This window comes from Leucopleurus acutus (genome assembly GCF_964270905.1).
Source record: "Leucopleurus acutus genome assembly, chromosome: 12".
NCBI lineage: Eukaryota > Metazoa > Chordata > Mammalia > Artiodactyla > Delphinidae > Leucopleurus > Leucopleurus acutus.
Genome location: NC_139154.1, coordinates 53,616,284 through 53,632,106, shown reverse-complemented (window position 1 = coordinate 53,632,106; position 15,823 = coordinate 53,616,284). Strand labels below are relative to the sequence as shown.

Sequence of the window (15,823 nt, the reverse complement as noted above, 5' to 3'; positions counted from 1 at the left end):
CAGCTGCCCCCAGAAGTGTGAGAAACACATGATTGTTTTAGTAAAGTAACTGTTAACTTACAGGGGAAGGGAGAAGAGGTGATACAGCAGGGGAGTGCCTCAGGAGGAGTGCTCAAAAGGAATGCAAGCTTAAACAAACAGCCTCTAGAGGCCTCAACAGTTCTGCTTGTTAAGGACTTCAGGATAAAACTAAGGTACAATGGCTTGCTAATAACAAGAGAGAAAAACACTTATTTTACCTACAAAGCAGACACATTTAAAACAAGAAAACTTGCTGTGAAAGTAAACAATGAAGTGTGGAGAACTCTGATTTCTAAACCAAGTTACTGAAAGCACCTAACAGGAGAGTCTGATCTAAAGAGTAAAAGAACCAGAGAGCATCTAATATCCCCCCCAGTGCTGCTGCTTTAAGCCATGGTTTCCCCACCTGTAACAAGCAGATGCAGTCGTTGTCAGGAATTAATGACATAAAAAGCATGATAAGAAGTACTACAAACTACTAAGTAAATGTTAGTAGCACAGAATGGGGGAGAGGGAGCCCAGGCATCAGAGGTAGATGCTAGCACTCTCCAGGTATGCTATCTTCCATTACTTAATTTCTTTGAGCCTCAGGGCTCAGTTTCACTACAAGTTTAAAAAAACATAACACTATCTCACAGGGTTACTGTGAGAATTATGACATAGCTGAAGCACCCAACCCAATGGCTCCACTAAATAGGCATTCAATAAACACTAGCAAAATACATAAACAGGTAGATAAAAAGATGTGTAGGCGATAATGACCAAAAAGGAAATTTTATTGTATTAGAAAAGAGAAGGTTATCAAGTTTCTTATGCAAGTATTACCATAAGGAAAGAAGTAGCACATAAAGAAAATCAACAGTAATTAGAGCAGCAGGTGGCCTAGCTAGTTCCACCTCAGGAGAAAGTCTGGAGAAAAGTTGGGTGAGAACCTAAGAATACTAGAGGAAGCAGTTGGGGTAGGTACAAAAGGGTTAAAGTGGGCTTGAGAGCTGGAGAGCTTAGCAAACTTAGACCTTTTATGGCATTTGCTATGTCAGGATCACTGTCACTAAAAACATAGTTATGTCTACAGATCATCACCGTCTCCCTTGTTCCTTGTTACCATCACTGCAATAAGACCCAGAACAAGGTGAGTGGGCCTTGAAAGAGATGGGGAGACAGGGAGGAAGGGAGCATGGGAAAGAGAGAAAAAGGGAGGGAGAGTCCAGAGCACTCACTACAGTCATCCCTTGATATCCCTGAGGGACTGGCTCCAGGACCCCTCTCCTCATGCAGATCCCCAAATCTCTGGATGCTCAAGTCCTTTGCATCAAACGGCATAATATAGCCAGCCCTCCATATCTGCAGATGCAGAACCCACGAACGTGAAGGGCCGACTGTACTAATTTGAAGACATTTATATTAGCTCCATGACAATTTGGTCATAACCCCAAATCTCTGAAGCAAACCAAAAATGTCAATGAAGGAAAAAACAAAATTAACAAAATTAATTAACAAACTATATCAACTTCCCATGTATTTAAAATAAAACCTTGAAAGAAGCTTACACTCACTAGCCTTAGGCACCGTAACAGACAAACTTCAAATTCAGCCTGCCTCAACCCCCAAGGTACCTCAACTGACTTACCCACCTCCACTGGTGCATGTTTTCCCACGCCCGTGTCTTAGTTCCTTTCAGCCCTAATAACTACCCTGCCCCATATATCACCGTCTTCCCCAAATTACAATTATTTGAAAGTAAAATTATTTTTCTACAGACAAAACTCAGACAAAATTATTAAAACCAACAGGAGTTAGTTCCAAGATTGTTAAAAAAAAAAATAGCAATCTTGCTCATAGCCATATTCAATATAAAGTACCTGGGGAAAGCCTAAATGAAAATGTGAAGAGCCTATGTGAAGAAAAACATACTACTTAACTGCCCTTTTTGTGGTTTCAAATTTGTAAAGAAAAGGAAATAAGGAAGGAGAGGAGGGACACAGTCAGTGGGCTCTCTAAGCCTAGTGGGAAGGGAAATTGTACACCCTCTCTGAAGCCTAATGTGCATAGGATGAATCAAAGCTTGGGAACCAGTAATGTCTCTTCTATACGTAATCATAGCTTCACATGAAGGTTTATGTTCAAGTACACCCCTGACAGCATTATATATATATAAAGGAAAAAAAGAAACTAATCTGAAAATCCAACTTCAGGGGAATGGTTAAATGAATTATCCTATATCCATTAACTGGGATTCTATGTCAGCATTAAAATAATTTTTAGAAGGTTATTTAACAATATCAGAAAGTGTTCATTATCTATTAAGTAAAAACACAGTTTTCACAACTATCCATGAAATATAATCTCAAATTTATATATATGTATATATATATATACATATATATATGATTGGTAGAAAATATAACAAAATACATTTATTTGGTATTTTTATTTTCTATACATTTCTCTAGTTCCTAAGTACTAAACAATAGGTGTGAATTATTTTTATAAACAGGAAAGAAAGTGCTTTTTTTTTAAAAGGAATATGTTTTTAAATGCCATCTGTGATTTTCGAACTCAATGGGAACTGTCCTCTGAAACTGCATAGTGTTTGGTTCATTTCTTTTACAGCACTAACTACATGCTGCCTTGATGTTTTAATTATATGTGAGACAGTGATTTTTGTAAGGGTAGGAACTGAGTTTTATTAATATATTTCTCAGTGTGCCCCCACTTAAATCGTCATTAAATATCCATAAAACAAATGAGTGAATGCACGGCAGGTGGTGAATAAATTTATGTTGATGGGCTGCTTAATTACAACGGTTAAAAAGACTATCTGTGGATAACAATTATATACTATGAAGTTTTCTAAAAAGCTTTTCTGTATTCTAAAGGAAAAGCAATAATAAATAAATAAATAAATAAAAATATATTGATACATGTATATATATGTTAAAAACCACATTCTGGGGCTTCCCTGGTGGCGCAGTGGTTGAGAGTCCGCCTGCCGATGCAGGGGACGCTGATTCCTGCCCCGGTCCGGGAAGATCCCACGTGCCGCGGAGCGGCTGGGCCCGTGAGCCGTGGCCGCTGGGCCTGCGCGTCCGGAGCCTGTGCTCCGCAGCGGGAGAGGACACAGCAGTGAGAGGCCCGCGTACCGCAAAAACAAAAACAAAAACAAAACCACATTCTGATACTGATCTCTTAAAAAAAAAAAAAACCTCAATCCTGATATGGACACTTTGTTTTTGTTTTTAAAGTAACACAGTAAGTTCGTGCTTTGGCATTCACCCCAGTTCCTAACATAAAGCAATTACAGATAAAATATCAAGGTCAAAAACCGAGGTCAACATCCCAGTAAACCTGAAATGGTACAGAAATACATGGTAGCTGGTGGTCACTGAAGCTCTGGGTCTGCTGTCTAGAAAGCAGCAGGGGAAGCCAGGAGTTTAACACATTACTGACCAGGGGATTTTGGCAGAAACAAACGCCTGTGGCTGTAATACGTCTCCAGTCAAAAGTGGGTTTAACAACTGAGGATAACAAACTAAACCTATTTATGCAAAAACACTCCTCCCTCAGCAACTAAAATCCAGCTAAACTTTTCAGTTTGCTTAAAAAGTTAAATACATTTTAAAAAATGAAAAAAGAACAGGTTAGCTATGAAAAACAATGAGAAATTTTGGAACTGAAAAATAATCTTAGAATTAAAAGTGTAACAGATGGGATAGAATCTAGATAGGCATAGTAAAGCAGCAATTAGAAAATTGGAAGACAGAACTGAGGTATTCACGCATAAGGCAGCAAAAAAGACAAGAGGATAAAAGCACAAAAGACGTGTTATAAGAGACACGAAAACCAGAGGCTCCAACACTTGTCTAAAAGGAGTTTCAGCTGAAAAGCACGGTGGAGAAACAATATTTTAAGAGATAACAGCAGATCATTTTTCAAATTTGAGGAAAGACCTGAGTCATCAGATGGACGACACAACACTCTGCCTACTGAGTAAAATCAAGATAAATCCAAATATAGACACGCATCGTGGTAAAACTACAAAACATAAAGAATTCAGAGATGACCTCCAAAGAGAGAAACGTTATCTACAAAGGAAGAAAGTATCAAAAAGAGGTCAGAAAGCCACTGGTATAATGTAGGTCAAAAGTATTGTTGGAAAGTAACTGTTATCCTAGAATTGTACACCCGACTAATCTTGTTACAGAATGAGCTCAAAATAAAGATATTCTCAGACATGTAAAGTATATACTTCTCAGTGATCCCCATTTAAAGAGCTGTTAAGGGATGTGATCTAAAAATATAAATTAGCAAATAAAAATACAGGATACCCAGTTAAATTTGAATTTCAGATAAACTAATACTTTTAAAATACATGTCCCAAATTATTTGCTGTTTATCTGAAATTCAGATTTAACTGGGCATCCTATATTTTACCTGGCAATCCTACCACAAAAGAAAACATGAACCCACAAAGCAAGCAGAGGACACAAGAAACAATGCTGAGTGCAAAAACTGATACAGTGTCAGTAAATTCATTTTACTATTAACTGTATGAAAAAGACTATTTACATTAACCATACCTTTGAAGATAATTCTAAAATGATAACTCTTCTCTAAGCCACAAATCCATTTTCTTTTAAATGTGCAAGAAGTTGTCATAATGGCCTTTGGACATTTCTATGTTAAAAGAAGTGTAAATCCAACAGCTGTTTTCCCAGCATGTAACACAAAGCCCGTTATATTACAAATGATACATGCAATATATTACAAATGATACATGCAATTAATCACAAGAAACATAAGAAATTTGTCTTAAAATTAGGCATCACTTCATCTCATCCTACCTGTCTGTTTTAACCCAACACTATGCCATAGGCCACATTCTTTTCTCCAGCCAAGTCAGTTTTCCTGAGGGTCTCTCCTGTACTTTCTAGTCCCCTCAAAGCACTCAAAGACCAGTGTTCCTCTATGTGTTCACCATACTCCATTCACAAGCAATTTTTTGACGATCATTAAGGCGTCTGAAATGTAAGCTACAGTCCAGACAAGCTCTTCATAACCAAGAAGTTCCATGTACAGCTTCCTTATATGGATTATTAACCAAGATTGGTGAGTTTCACTTAATGACAGAGAGATGCCCCTGAAAAAAACAGTGCATTATCTTTCCTATGGTCTGAATACAATTCAGTTTTAGATGCACATCGGGGCACTTTCTATCAAAAAGGAGACCTGCAGTGAAAGTTTTAATAGAGTATTACTGTCTTAGTGTATCTGTGTTGTAAATTTATTTTATTAAAGCAGAATAACCAGTGTAATAAAATAATGCCAAAAGAAAGTTATGTGGACAGCTCTTTCGTACTTGCTTTAACAGGCTCATCTGGAGGCAGCTGAAATTCAGCTAGATGGATGAGTGAACAAAGCAAATCACATCCTGCTGATTCAAACTGATTTAATTACACTAAATCCAAAGGGCAAGACCAATGTCTTATTCATCATTCATCACATATCCTCAGTCTGTAGCTCAGGAGTGCTCCACCAACTAATGTTTGTGGATTATGGAATATTTTTTAAAGATTTCAAAATTATTCTCGAAAAAGGAATATGCATACACTGGATTCTAAAAGTGTAGACGTCTTCTAGCTGTGTATTTTGGCATTGCCCGCAGCACCTCTGCACATGCTAAAAATGTAGAAAACAGTAGATTGATTAATTTACAGTTATAAAATCAAACAGGTAAGTGATTTTAGCATATCAAGAGATATTTGCTTTTAATAAAAGATTTCACTGGAAAGACTGGTCCCCAAGTAATTTCAGAACCCAATTCTAGTTTTAAAAGTTAGATTTACACCTAATTTTTAAGAACTCATTTATTTCATGGCAAAGTTATGGGCAAATGACTAATCAAAATGCAGGGAAGAAGTATGAAAGTAGGAGTTCCTATGATCATTTCCATGAGGTACTACTTCATTTAATTCTAGTTCTACATCAAAACTTTACAATAATAATCAAATGACAAAAGCTGCTCTAGATCCACCAGGAAATTTAATTGTATTGTTTGTTATGATAAATGAAGCAAATTATAACAATTCCATAATGTTGAGGGTAGTGAGGCAAGGTTTTAGAGCTCCATGTGTTTACATGTAATAAATCATTCCTTTGAAAAGATAACTGTAGCACCACCAGAAAGGAGGGGGAAAAGAACCCAACTTTTAGGGCAATTATTTGAAAGCTCCTCAAATTAACTTGTGAACAGTTGGTTCTTTGTTACGGAGTGGCCATTATGAAAAGTTGTTTCAGGACATTAATTCACTTAGTTGAAGGAAATAATGTAATTCTAGTTATTAATCACTTTAATTTTAAATGTGCTTTGTAAACTGAGAAGACATTAAACTCCAAGAACAATGTGGAATGCACAAGTAATTAGATGGTTAATGGGCTTTTTTTGAAAAACTGCAGCATAAAATCAAAAGGCTTCAAGGCTCTAGGAAAATCCAAGTGTATATATGTAATGTGAGAAAGTTCTACCCAATTTTAGTGACCAATAATATCACCAAGGGAGTGAAATTAAGCCCTTCTCTCAAAAGCAATTTCAATAGATTCATATTATGTTATGAGTCAATCTTCTCTGTGGTGTAATTTATCTGTGCCTTCTTGAGGCACCATGAAACAGAATTTTCTGTGATACTTCACTCCAGAATTCACGCCAAAAAGTACAACACTGTTTTGCAAGTATCTTCCTGAGACAGACATAAGCCAGGATTTGGCGTTACTGAACATCAGTGCAACTGACTGAGGTGGAACCATTTGATATGCTCAGTATGAACAAAACTTGCTAAAGGTCACTCCATACCGGCCAAACCAGAAGAGGAAAAAACAATAAAACCTCAAGGAATTATTTAAAGGATTCTCCACTTTATTTTGCTAAATGAGATGGCAAATGATTACCTGCAAATTTTCACTCCCACTTCTACAGTGGTATTTTTATGAATATGAACTGTTAGAACCTTGAACCAGCCAGTGGAAGGAATATGTTAGATAACCACCCTTTCTTATTAAACAAAACCAAATTGACATTAATTGCTTTGACTTCTACTCGTTCTCAAAACAGATGGCATATCGTACCTACATTAGTAATACTTCACAGATATATACAAAATTGGTAAAGGAGGTCATACTGCAGACAGAAACAGAGGTGGCTTGGGAGTTTAATCCTAGCTGGGCCTCTTAATTATCTGTGTGACCTTGGACACTCTCTGTCTCTCTGTTTCTAACTGGGATTCTTAAGGTCCAAATCCCACCCCACCCCGAGAAAATAAGTGTATTCTTCATCATTTGACATTCAGAGAAATTAGGAGCATCTGACATTTCTGGAGAGTATCTACCAATTAGCCATGTAGGATTAGGATGGTGAAGGATAAATAAAGATCCTCCTCTTTCTACAGCTTAATGAAGCAACCAGATATGCCTGATCAGGGGGACACTTCAGGAAACTACATGTCTAAAAATTGTGCGACAGACCAAAAAGTAATTTCCCTCTTCTCATGCACAACCTCTGTCCTTGGTGACAGAGTAATACTGGCATCAGAGTACTGGAATGAAGCTACAGAGTTATTTAACATTATGTACTGCATAGGAGAGAAAGTCCCTGTAGCATCCCAAGCCAATGGTTATTAAGGATCTGTTGGATCACCTCTAAGTGCTGGAAGCTCAGTACTTCCAAAGGTGTTTCATTACAGTGATGGGGAACTCTAACCCACAGAAAAGGTTTGCTTGTAGTTGTTGTAAATATGCCTCCTTATAACTCCATTCTATTGACTTTGGCCTTTGAAGCAACTCATAAAAGTCTTGTTTTGTAGGAAAGTTGATCAAACATTTATTTAAAGCCATGTTTGTAAGGCAGCCATTATATTTCTCTTCAGTCTCAACTTCTCTAGGCTAAACACCCTCATGTTTAACACCAGGCCCTTCACAAGCCTGGCTGACCTTATTAGCCGAAAGATAATGAACACCAAATACCCAAACCCCAAATTCAGTGTGATTGGCAGAGTACAAGGTCATTACTTCCAATGCCCTGCTCATTCTGCTTCTACTAACACATCCTCATAATGGGCTAGGGCTTTTCATGTATATTTTTACCCAAATCTGTGAAACAACTTGGTTTATACTGTAGAATATACATTTAGCCATCTATTCATTCTTCCATCCATTTAATTCAACCTTCCATCCATATAATATGAACTTTTTATAATATCTTAAATTCTACTGATTCTTACATAATGTTAATTAACCCATTACTCCCATGTACCTAGCAGTACTACAAGTTTGCAGATGTTTCTCAAAAAGCACCCTGGGCAACCTCTCCTTTGCCAACATTCTTTCATCTAGGATGAGGGCTTATAATATTTGAAGGCAAAACTTTTTAAAGACATGGTATATCTATGTGCATTTCAAAAACAAAGATTCTTTTTAAGTCAGTAAAAGCTCTACAAATCATAAAAGTTAAACAGACACAGTATTATAGAGACAATTTACTTGAGAAAATTCTCAGGTAATTAAGATATTCCTTTGACATGAACCATTTTAATAGGGATTAATCTATATATTGTTAACATTACCTAAATCTACTCAGCCCTATAAACACATACTGGCCAAGAAGAGAGAGCCTGAAACCACAAGTCCAAGGACATGTGCTGTGTTTTGATATGGATTTTCGTTCAATAAGACTCTTGGAGTCTCTTTCAACATTTATTCCAAAGTACACATAAGTTACTAACACCACCACCTTCATCCTAGATGCGTACTAGGAAATGAGCCGCATTAACTGGGCACCTCCCAAAGTAACTGAAACGAATTTGCTATCATATATGGATACTAAACTAGGCACTGGTAAACGTGAGTTACAACTTCAGCTCTATTTAGCCACAGGAAAGTCATTTAACCAGTCTGGGCTTGAATATCCTCACTTGTAAAGTATAGACACTGAACTGGATGATTTCTGAAGGTCCCTTGACTGTATGTTTCCATATACATTGGACAAAAGCACACAGGGCTGTCAACAAACACATGAAAGGATGCTCAACATCACTAATGACTAGAGAAATGCAAATCAAAACTACAATGAGGTATCACCTCACACCAGTCAGAATGGCCATCATCAAAAAATCTACAAACAATTAATGCTGGAGAGGGTGTGGAGAAAAGGGAACCTTCTTGCACTGTTGGTGGGAATGTAAATTGATACAGCCACTATGGAGAACAGTATGGAGGTTCCTTAAAAAGCTAAAAATAGAACTACCATACGACCCAGCAATCCCACTACTGGGCATATACACTGAGAAAACCATAATTCAAAGAGTCATGTACCACATGGGCTTCCCTGGTGGCGCAGTGGTTAAGAATCCATCTGCCAATGCAGGGGACACGGGTTCAATCCCTGGTCCAGGAAGATCCCACATGCTGTGGAGCAACTAAGCCCATGTGCTACAACTACTGAGCCTGCGCTCTAGAGCCCGCAAGCCACAACTACTGAGCCTGAGTGCCACAACTACTGAAGCCCACGTACCTAGAGCCCATGTTCCACAACGAGAAGCCGCCGCAATGAGAAGCCTGTGTACCGCAACTAAGAGCAGCCCCCACTCGTCGCAAATAGAGAAACCCGCGTGCAGCAACAAACACCCAATGCAGCCAAAAAAAATAAATAAATTTATTTAAAAAAACAAACAAAAAAACCAAAACGAGTCATGTACCACAATGTTCACTGCAGCTCTATTTACAATAGCCAGGACATGGAAGCAACCTAAGTGTCCAGCAACAGATGAATGGATAAAGAAGATGTGGCACATATATACAATGGAAAATTACTCAGCCATAAAAAGAAACGAAATTGAGTTATTTGTAGTCAGGTGGATGGACCTAGAGACTGTCACACAGAGTGAAGTAAGTCAGAAAGAGAAAAACAAATACTGTATGCTAACACATATATATGGAATCTAGAAAAAACCAAAATGGTTCTGAAGAACCTAGGGGCAGTACAGGAATAAAGATGCAGACGTAGAGAATGGACTTGAGGACACGGGGAGGGGGACGGGTAAGCTGGGACGAAGTGAGAGAGTGGCATGGACATATATACACTACCAAACGTAAAATAGATAGCTAGTGGGAAGCAGCCGCATAGCACAGGGAGATCAGCTCGGTGTTTTGTGACCACCTAGATGGGATAGGGAGAGTGGGAGGGAGACACAAGAGGGAGGAGATATGGGGATATATGTATATGTATAGCTGATTCACTTTGTTATAAAGCAGAAACTAATACACCATTGTAAAGCAATGATACTCCAATAAATACATTAAAAAAAAAAGCACTCAGGGCATTTCACATTTAACTACATAGTTTCATAGTTTTACCCTATTGACTAAGAAATGTGTGTTTGCTCTGATATTTAATACCTGAATACTTCAAGGTAGCCAGAAATAGTCTGATGAAAGAAAAAAGGGGACTCTGCTGCCCAATTATATGTCAGTAAAGAAGTAGCACTTCTAGGTCCATGTATGTGCTCACATGCACACACACCCACACGTGGACAGGAGGTGACTAGCGTGGAGCCCACAGAGGGCTCCATGATGTAATCCCAACTCTCCTGGATTTCATCACAAATAGACAGAAGGGGGAAAAGTTCCATAAAGTTTAAATGGTAGTGAAGTAATTCTAGCAACAACACACTAAACTTCTATTTCCCAAACAGAGGGAGCAAGAGGTGGTTCTCTGTGTAACCTTCACATGCTGGGCTAATGAACAAAGCATGGCAAAACAACTCAGGTTTCTCAAAAGCCAAACAACTGTTGAGCTCATACACCAACGCAGTCAGTTAATCTTACCTTGACAAAAGGTGTTGTTAACCCGTTTATAACCCTGTAGACATTCCATCATTTGATTATATCCATGATAAGCTGTAAAGAAGAAACAGTTATGTTACATGCTTAGTTTAAATTCTTAAAACCCTAAACTACTATATGTGGTAACCAAAGCCATATAAAGCATCAGTGATCTTATTTCTAAGATACCAACCCAAGGTCTATGCATTTCTTTCACATTTTCCTTGTTTTTCAGTATACCTCATATTTTGCAACAGACAAATCTCAGTTAGTTGTCAATCTTGATTATGTTAGTTCAAAGAATCATAAGACTGTTCTATATTTTCTTGCAATTAGTGATTATTTACTACCAAAAAAAAAAAAAGAATCAATTCCTCCCCAATGATTAACTACAGGCAGTTGAATTTTCTTATAAATTCAGAGCGGGTGACTATACATCCTGGTCTGCCTCAGACAACCCTTGGTGATACCTTTGATCCAGCAAAGTTCATCAATAGCACGCCATTTCACTTTTAAAAGTGTCCCAGTTTAGACAATAAATTGTATGCTTGCCTCATTTACAGGCTCACATATTCCAGTGATGAGCTGATTCTCTATACCATGAAGCTGGGAAGAATAGAAGGTGAGGAGAGGAAGCTGGGAGAGCTGAAGGGCTGCTCTGATCAGTTGTATGGTTCATCAACTCAGAAAACTCATCAACAATACAAATGTCGCGGTCACCAATTTATCAACAAAATCCTAGTCACTGAAATTCTGACATCCTAACGTGATACCCGAGAACCTTTCTGGCATAAGTTCTGGGACCAAGTTGACCTAGGTTCAAATCTTGGCTCTGCCACCTTGGAAGATAAGCTTCCTGGGTTTCAAATGGAATTCTGTACTATGGGAGTATTCCCATCTACTGAGCAGGTCAGGGTTGTTGTGGAGTTTAGAGATAATTTATACAAAATGCTTACTGCAATGCCTGACAAAAATAAGCCCAGATATCATTGTTTCCTGCAATAAGGTGTTATTTTATTAAGACAATGAGTAACAGAAGATGGGCTGTCATCAAAATAGGATGAATGGTCAAACCACTTCGAAGACCTGAACAAGGAGTAAAAAAAAAAAAAAGAAAGTTGCAAGTAAAATGGAAATTTTCTTTGGAAAAATAAAATTATTTTGCCCCTAACACATGCTGTTTATTCTCACCACTAGTGAACAGCGTGAGTATTTACTAGTGGCATTCATCTCCTCTATTACTTCCTTTCTTTGCCGTATTTCTCCTGCCGGAAAATGGTTAAAGTGAGGAATCTGGAAATGTTGGGTTAAAAGAAAAAAGAGGTTGGTACAGGGGGAGTCGCCCATTCAGGCTCTTGGCCACATGTCCAGCCTTATCCCATATAACAAGGACACCTTGTAGCAGGTTACCTACAGAGACTGTGCTATCTCTGTCTGTGAATTGTTCAAAGGCAAAAGAGAGATCATATCTTGTTTAAAAATTAACAGTCATCTACCTCAAGGCAGAAAGAGCTGGACCAGATGATCTTAAATTCTTCTTCCGTTTAGAATTTGATGCTAATTTTCTTCTAAAAATGTTTAAAGGACAAGCGACTTGTTCATACCAAGTACATTTTTAATAGAGTACAGACTCTCTAATGAAATTATTTGCAGATTTAAAATTACGTTTTCACAGTAAGAACTGATCAACAATGCAAGGTCCTTCTGTATGTGGCTAAACAAAAACTTCAAAACATTAAATAAGAGCCACCTGAAAACTGAATTTTGAACTACTTTGAGTGAAAAAAAAAAGGCATGGAACACAGAACCCAGCGTCTAAAGCCAAGGAAAGTCCGCTCTTTTCCAAAACGAGTATGATTTAGATTAGTACCAACCAAGGCAAGTTTGTTAAACGACACAGGAAGAATGTGACCCTGAGTGTGTTTCTTGGGAGTGAGTCACATCGTAGGACGGCACAAAAGGAGTAAATGTCAAGATGTTAATAGTTTACTTCATACATAATCTGCGTTGCTCTTCGTGAAACAGAATCAATGTCTTCAATTTATACGTTAGGCGAGCCCATATATCATCTTATTTTCATCAGCCTTTAGTTAAAAGTGATAGCAACTTTGTACTTTCATGTTCTACTTAAATTATCATATTAAGATATAAAAGCATATAAAGCAGTGAATTTATCCCCAGATGATAAAATGCTAGATAGAAAATGATAGAAGGTCAGGAGTTAGGGATTAAAAAACAAAGCAAAACAGAAAAACACAACAGTATGATTCCCTTTACTCTTAACTTCTGTCCCTGTCTTGCAACGCTGGGATTTGGAAATAAGAGGAAAGAGGAAAAGGCTAAATAAGCAAAAGATACACAGAGAAGGGGAGAAACGGAAAAGAAAAATAAGAGATAAAATGGAAAAAGTATTAGTGAACATAAACGTAGCCCCAAAACCAAGCTGTAAGATTTGGACTTCTTTCCTCAGCCCTTAGACTTAGCAGTGGGAAACATACCACCCATCACAATATTCCTGAAGACAAACTTACCCAAAAATGAAGGGAAGACATTTTTTAAAAGGCAATGCTTCTTCAACATTTTAAATATAGACTCGTTTCATGATCCACAAGACTCCACAGCAAATGACAGAGCTGGAGTCAAACTCTAGTCTACCTAACTTGAAACTCCATGCTCTTGAAATCATACCAGATGTCCCCTAGATGTCCCTTCCGTCAGGTTGCCACAATAATTTTAGGCAGATGGATCTTTCAGTGAGGCAGGACCATCTCACTCAACCCACTTGCTGGAAATTCACATTGGTAATCATTACTGAAACTCAGAGAAAGTCCACTGGGGACAATGTCTCGGTACTGAATGTCTTTATTTACGCGGTTTTTCCCCCCCTATGTGAAGAATTCATTAATTGTCAGAAATTTTAGTAGGTGTTTCCAAAAATTATTCCTCTAAAGGAAGATAGGAGCAATTATCAAGAAAATAAGTGGAATTAATGTAGACATCAAAAGATTTAGGGAACATGTAAGTCTGAAAGACAAGGAAGAGAGACAATTTATTTAAAACAAATTATGATGGCGATGGAAGAACAGTATGTAAGACAGACCTATGGAGCAGTGATTCTAAAATGGCAGATCCTAGATTGAACAGGTTTAAAAGGCAGTTGAGAATATCAATCAAATCAAGACGTTTAAAGAAGGGTAAATAAAACTTAGCCAATTGAAGCCAATGAGAAAATCCTTGCAGCATAAACTATTTAAAAAAACTATAAAAATCTTCAGTAACACAAAGCAAAAGATGATGAAGAGAAAAACATCACTTGTTTTCTTGGCAAAAACACGACGAATAAGAGGAAAAAAGCTCAACTTAAAACAAGTTACCTCTGGCTTTCTGAAAAGTATTAGAAAAATTGTGAAAAAAGTAATAGAAAGATGTACATCTGGATTTATTCACTTCAACAGGTTCTGAACAACAAATTTTATAGACTAAATGCATGTGGGTGTCACAGAGATTCATGTCACGAAAATGTGATAGTTTAACAGTAGCAACTAAGAGGAAAAGGAGAAAAGCACTGTGTCCTAGTGACTGTAAGTTTCTCTTTCACAAATCAGCAATCATTCATTTCTCCATTTTAGCTTTTCCTTTCAGTGAAATTTGAAAACCTATAGTGTAATAAAAACTACAAGAGAAGTCGTGGATATTAATAAAAATTTCATTTAAGGAATGTAATTTAAGAAATAGCAACTGCTCTGACTTTTATAGGGTTTGGAAATTTAATTATCATTTTAAAAGAGATCTTATTTTTCTTTCACCTCAGAAAATAGAGCCTACTTATAGCACATCCCCTTTCTAAAGACTTTTTTTTTTAAATAAGTAATCCAGCTGGACGAGGCAACTGATAACTGTGTTTATGAATAAACAGAATCCATGTGAAAGCTTTCTCAGACTTGCAAGGTTTCTGAAAATGCAACTTATCACACTGCGTTCTACAATTCAATGCGATTTCTTTGAAGTCTAATGTTGTCTCACCATTAAAACCGTAATCATAAGGAAACAGATACGTTACATTAACCTGCAAAGGAATGATGATACGTCACTTACACGGCTTCTTGGGGCATTTCTGGCATTTATGAAAGCCCCAGGAGGTACCCACGGTTCCACAGCAGTCCTCCTGCTTCGAAAGGCCAGGAAGCGCTTTGCCACACTGCAATGATGAGGTGTGAAATACAAAGGTTAATTGAATGCAGGATGCCCAGCTCCAGAGCACTGCTGTGCTTCACAGCCACATTATAAAACAGTTCCCTTGTTATTGACACAGAACGGGGCGGCGGGGGGTGGGGGGGTGGCAGGGGGACCTCTAAAACCTCAGAACAAAACACCAGCACACAATATCGCACTCAAGTAAACATGCATATTTCCAAGAGCTCCTTGGCATTTTTAGGGTCTTCAGAAAACCTGTCACTGTTCAGAGCACTTTATAAAACTTAACTCTCCAATGTCATTTCTTCCTTAGTAAGAACCTCAAAACTTAAAAGATAAACTTTTTATAGATAACTAATAAGAACCTACTGTATAGTACAGGGAACTCTATTCAATACTCTGTAATGATCTATATGGAAACAGAATCTAAAAAAGAGTGGATATGTGTATATGTATAACTGACTCACTTTGCTGTACAGCAGAAACTAACACAACATTGCAATCTACTATACTCTGATTAAAAAATTAATTTTAAAAAATTTTAAAAATTAATAAAAGATAAACTTTTTAAATTTGAGGTTTAATTGTCTGTTGAAATCTCTGCTGTGGACACTCAGGGAACAGGGCTGTAAGGGTGAGGCGTGTACAGAGACCTTGAGAATGTGGCACAGATCCCACCTAAAGAGGCCATTGGTCCTCCTGTAACACCAAGGCCTGGGCAGGGACAGGATATGAT

General features: G+C 37.6%; 1 protein-coding gene across 5 annotated transcripts in view; it reads right to left on the bottom strand.

The window, feature by feature from the left end:
• The window catches only part of LTBP1 (latent transforming growth factor beta binding protein 1), a 427,411-nt gene that overhangs the window by 166,338 nt on the left and 245,250 nt on the right, over positions 1 to 15,823 (bottom strand). For all 5 annotated transcript variants that reach the window (XM_082852057.1, XM_082852058.1, XM_082852059.1 and 2 more), the window contains 2 exons: positions 14,989 to 15,091; positions 10,897 to 10,968 (listed from right to left, as the gene is read on the bottom strand). In XM_082852057.1, the coding sequence (XP_082708183.1) occupies positions 10,897 to 10,968; positions 14,989 to 15,091 (175 nt within the window). The remainder of the gene's footprint in view (positions 1 to 10,896; positions 10,969 to 14,988; positions 15,092 to 15,823) is intronic.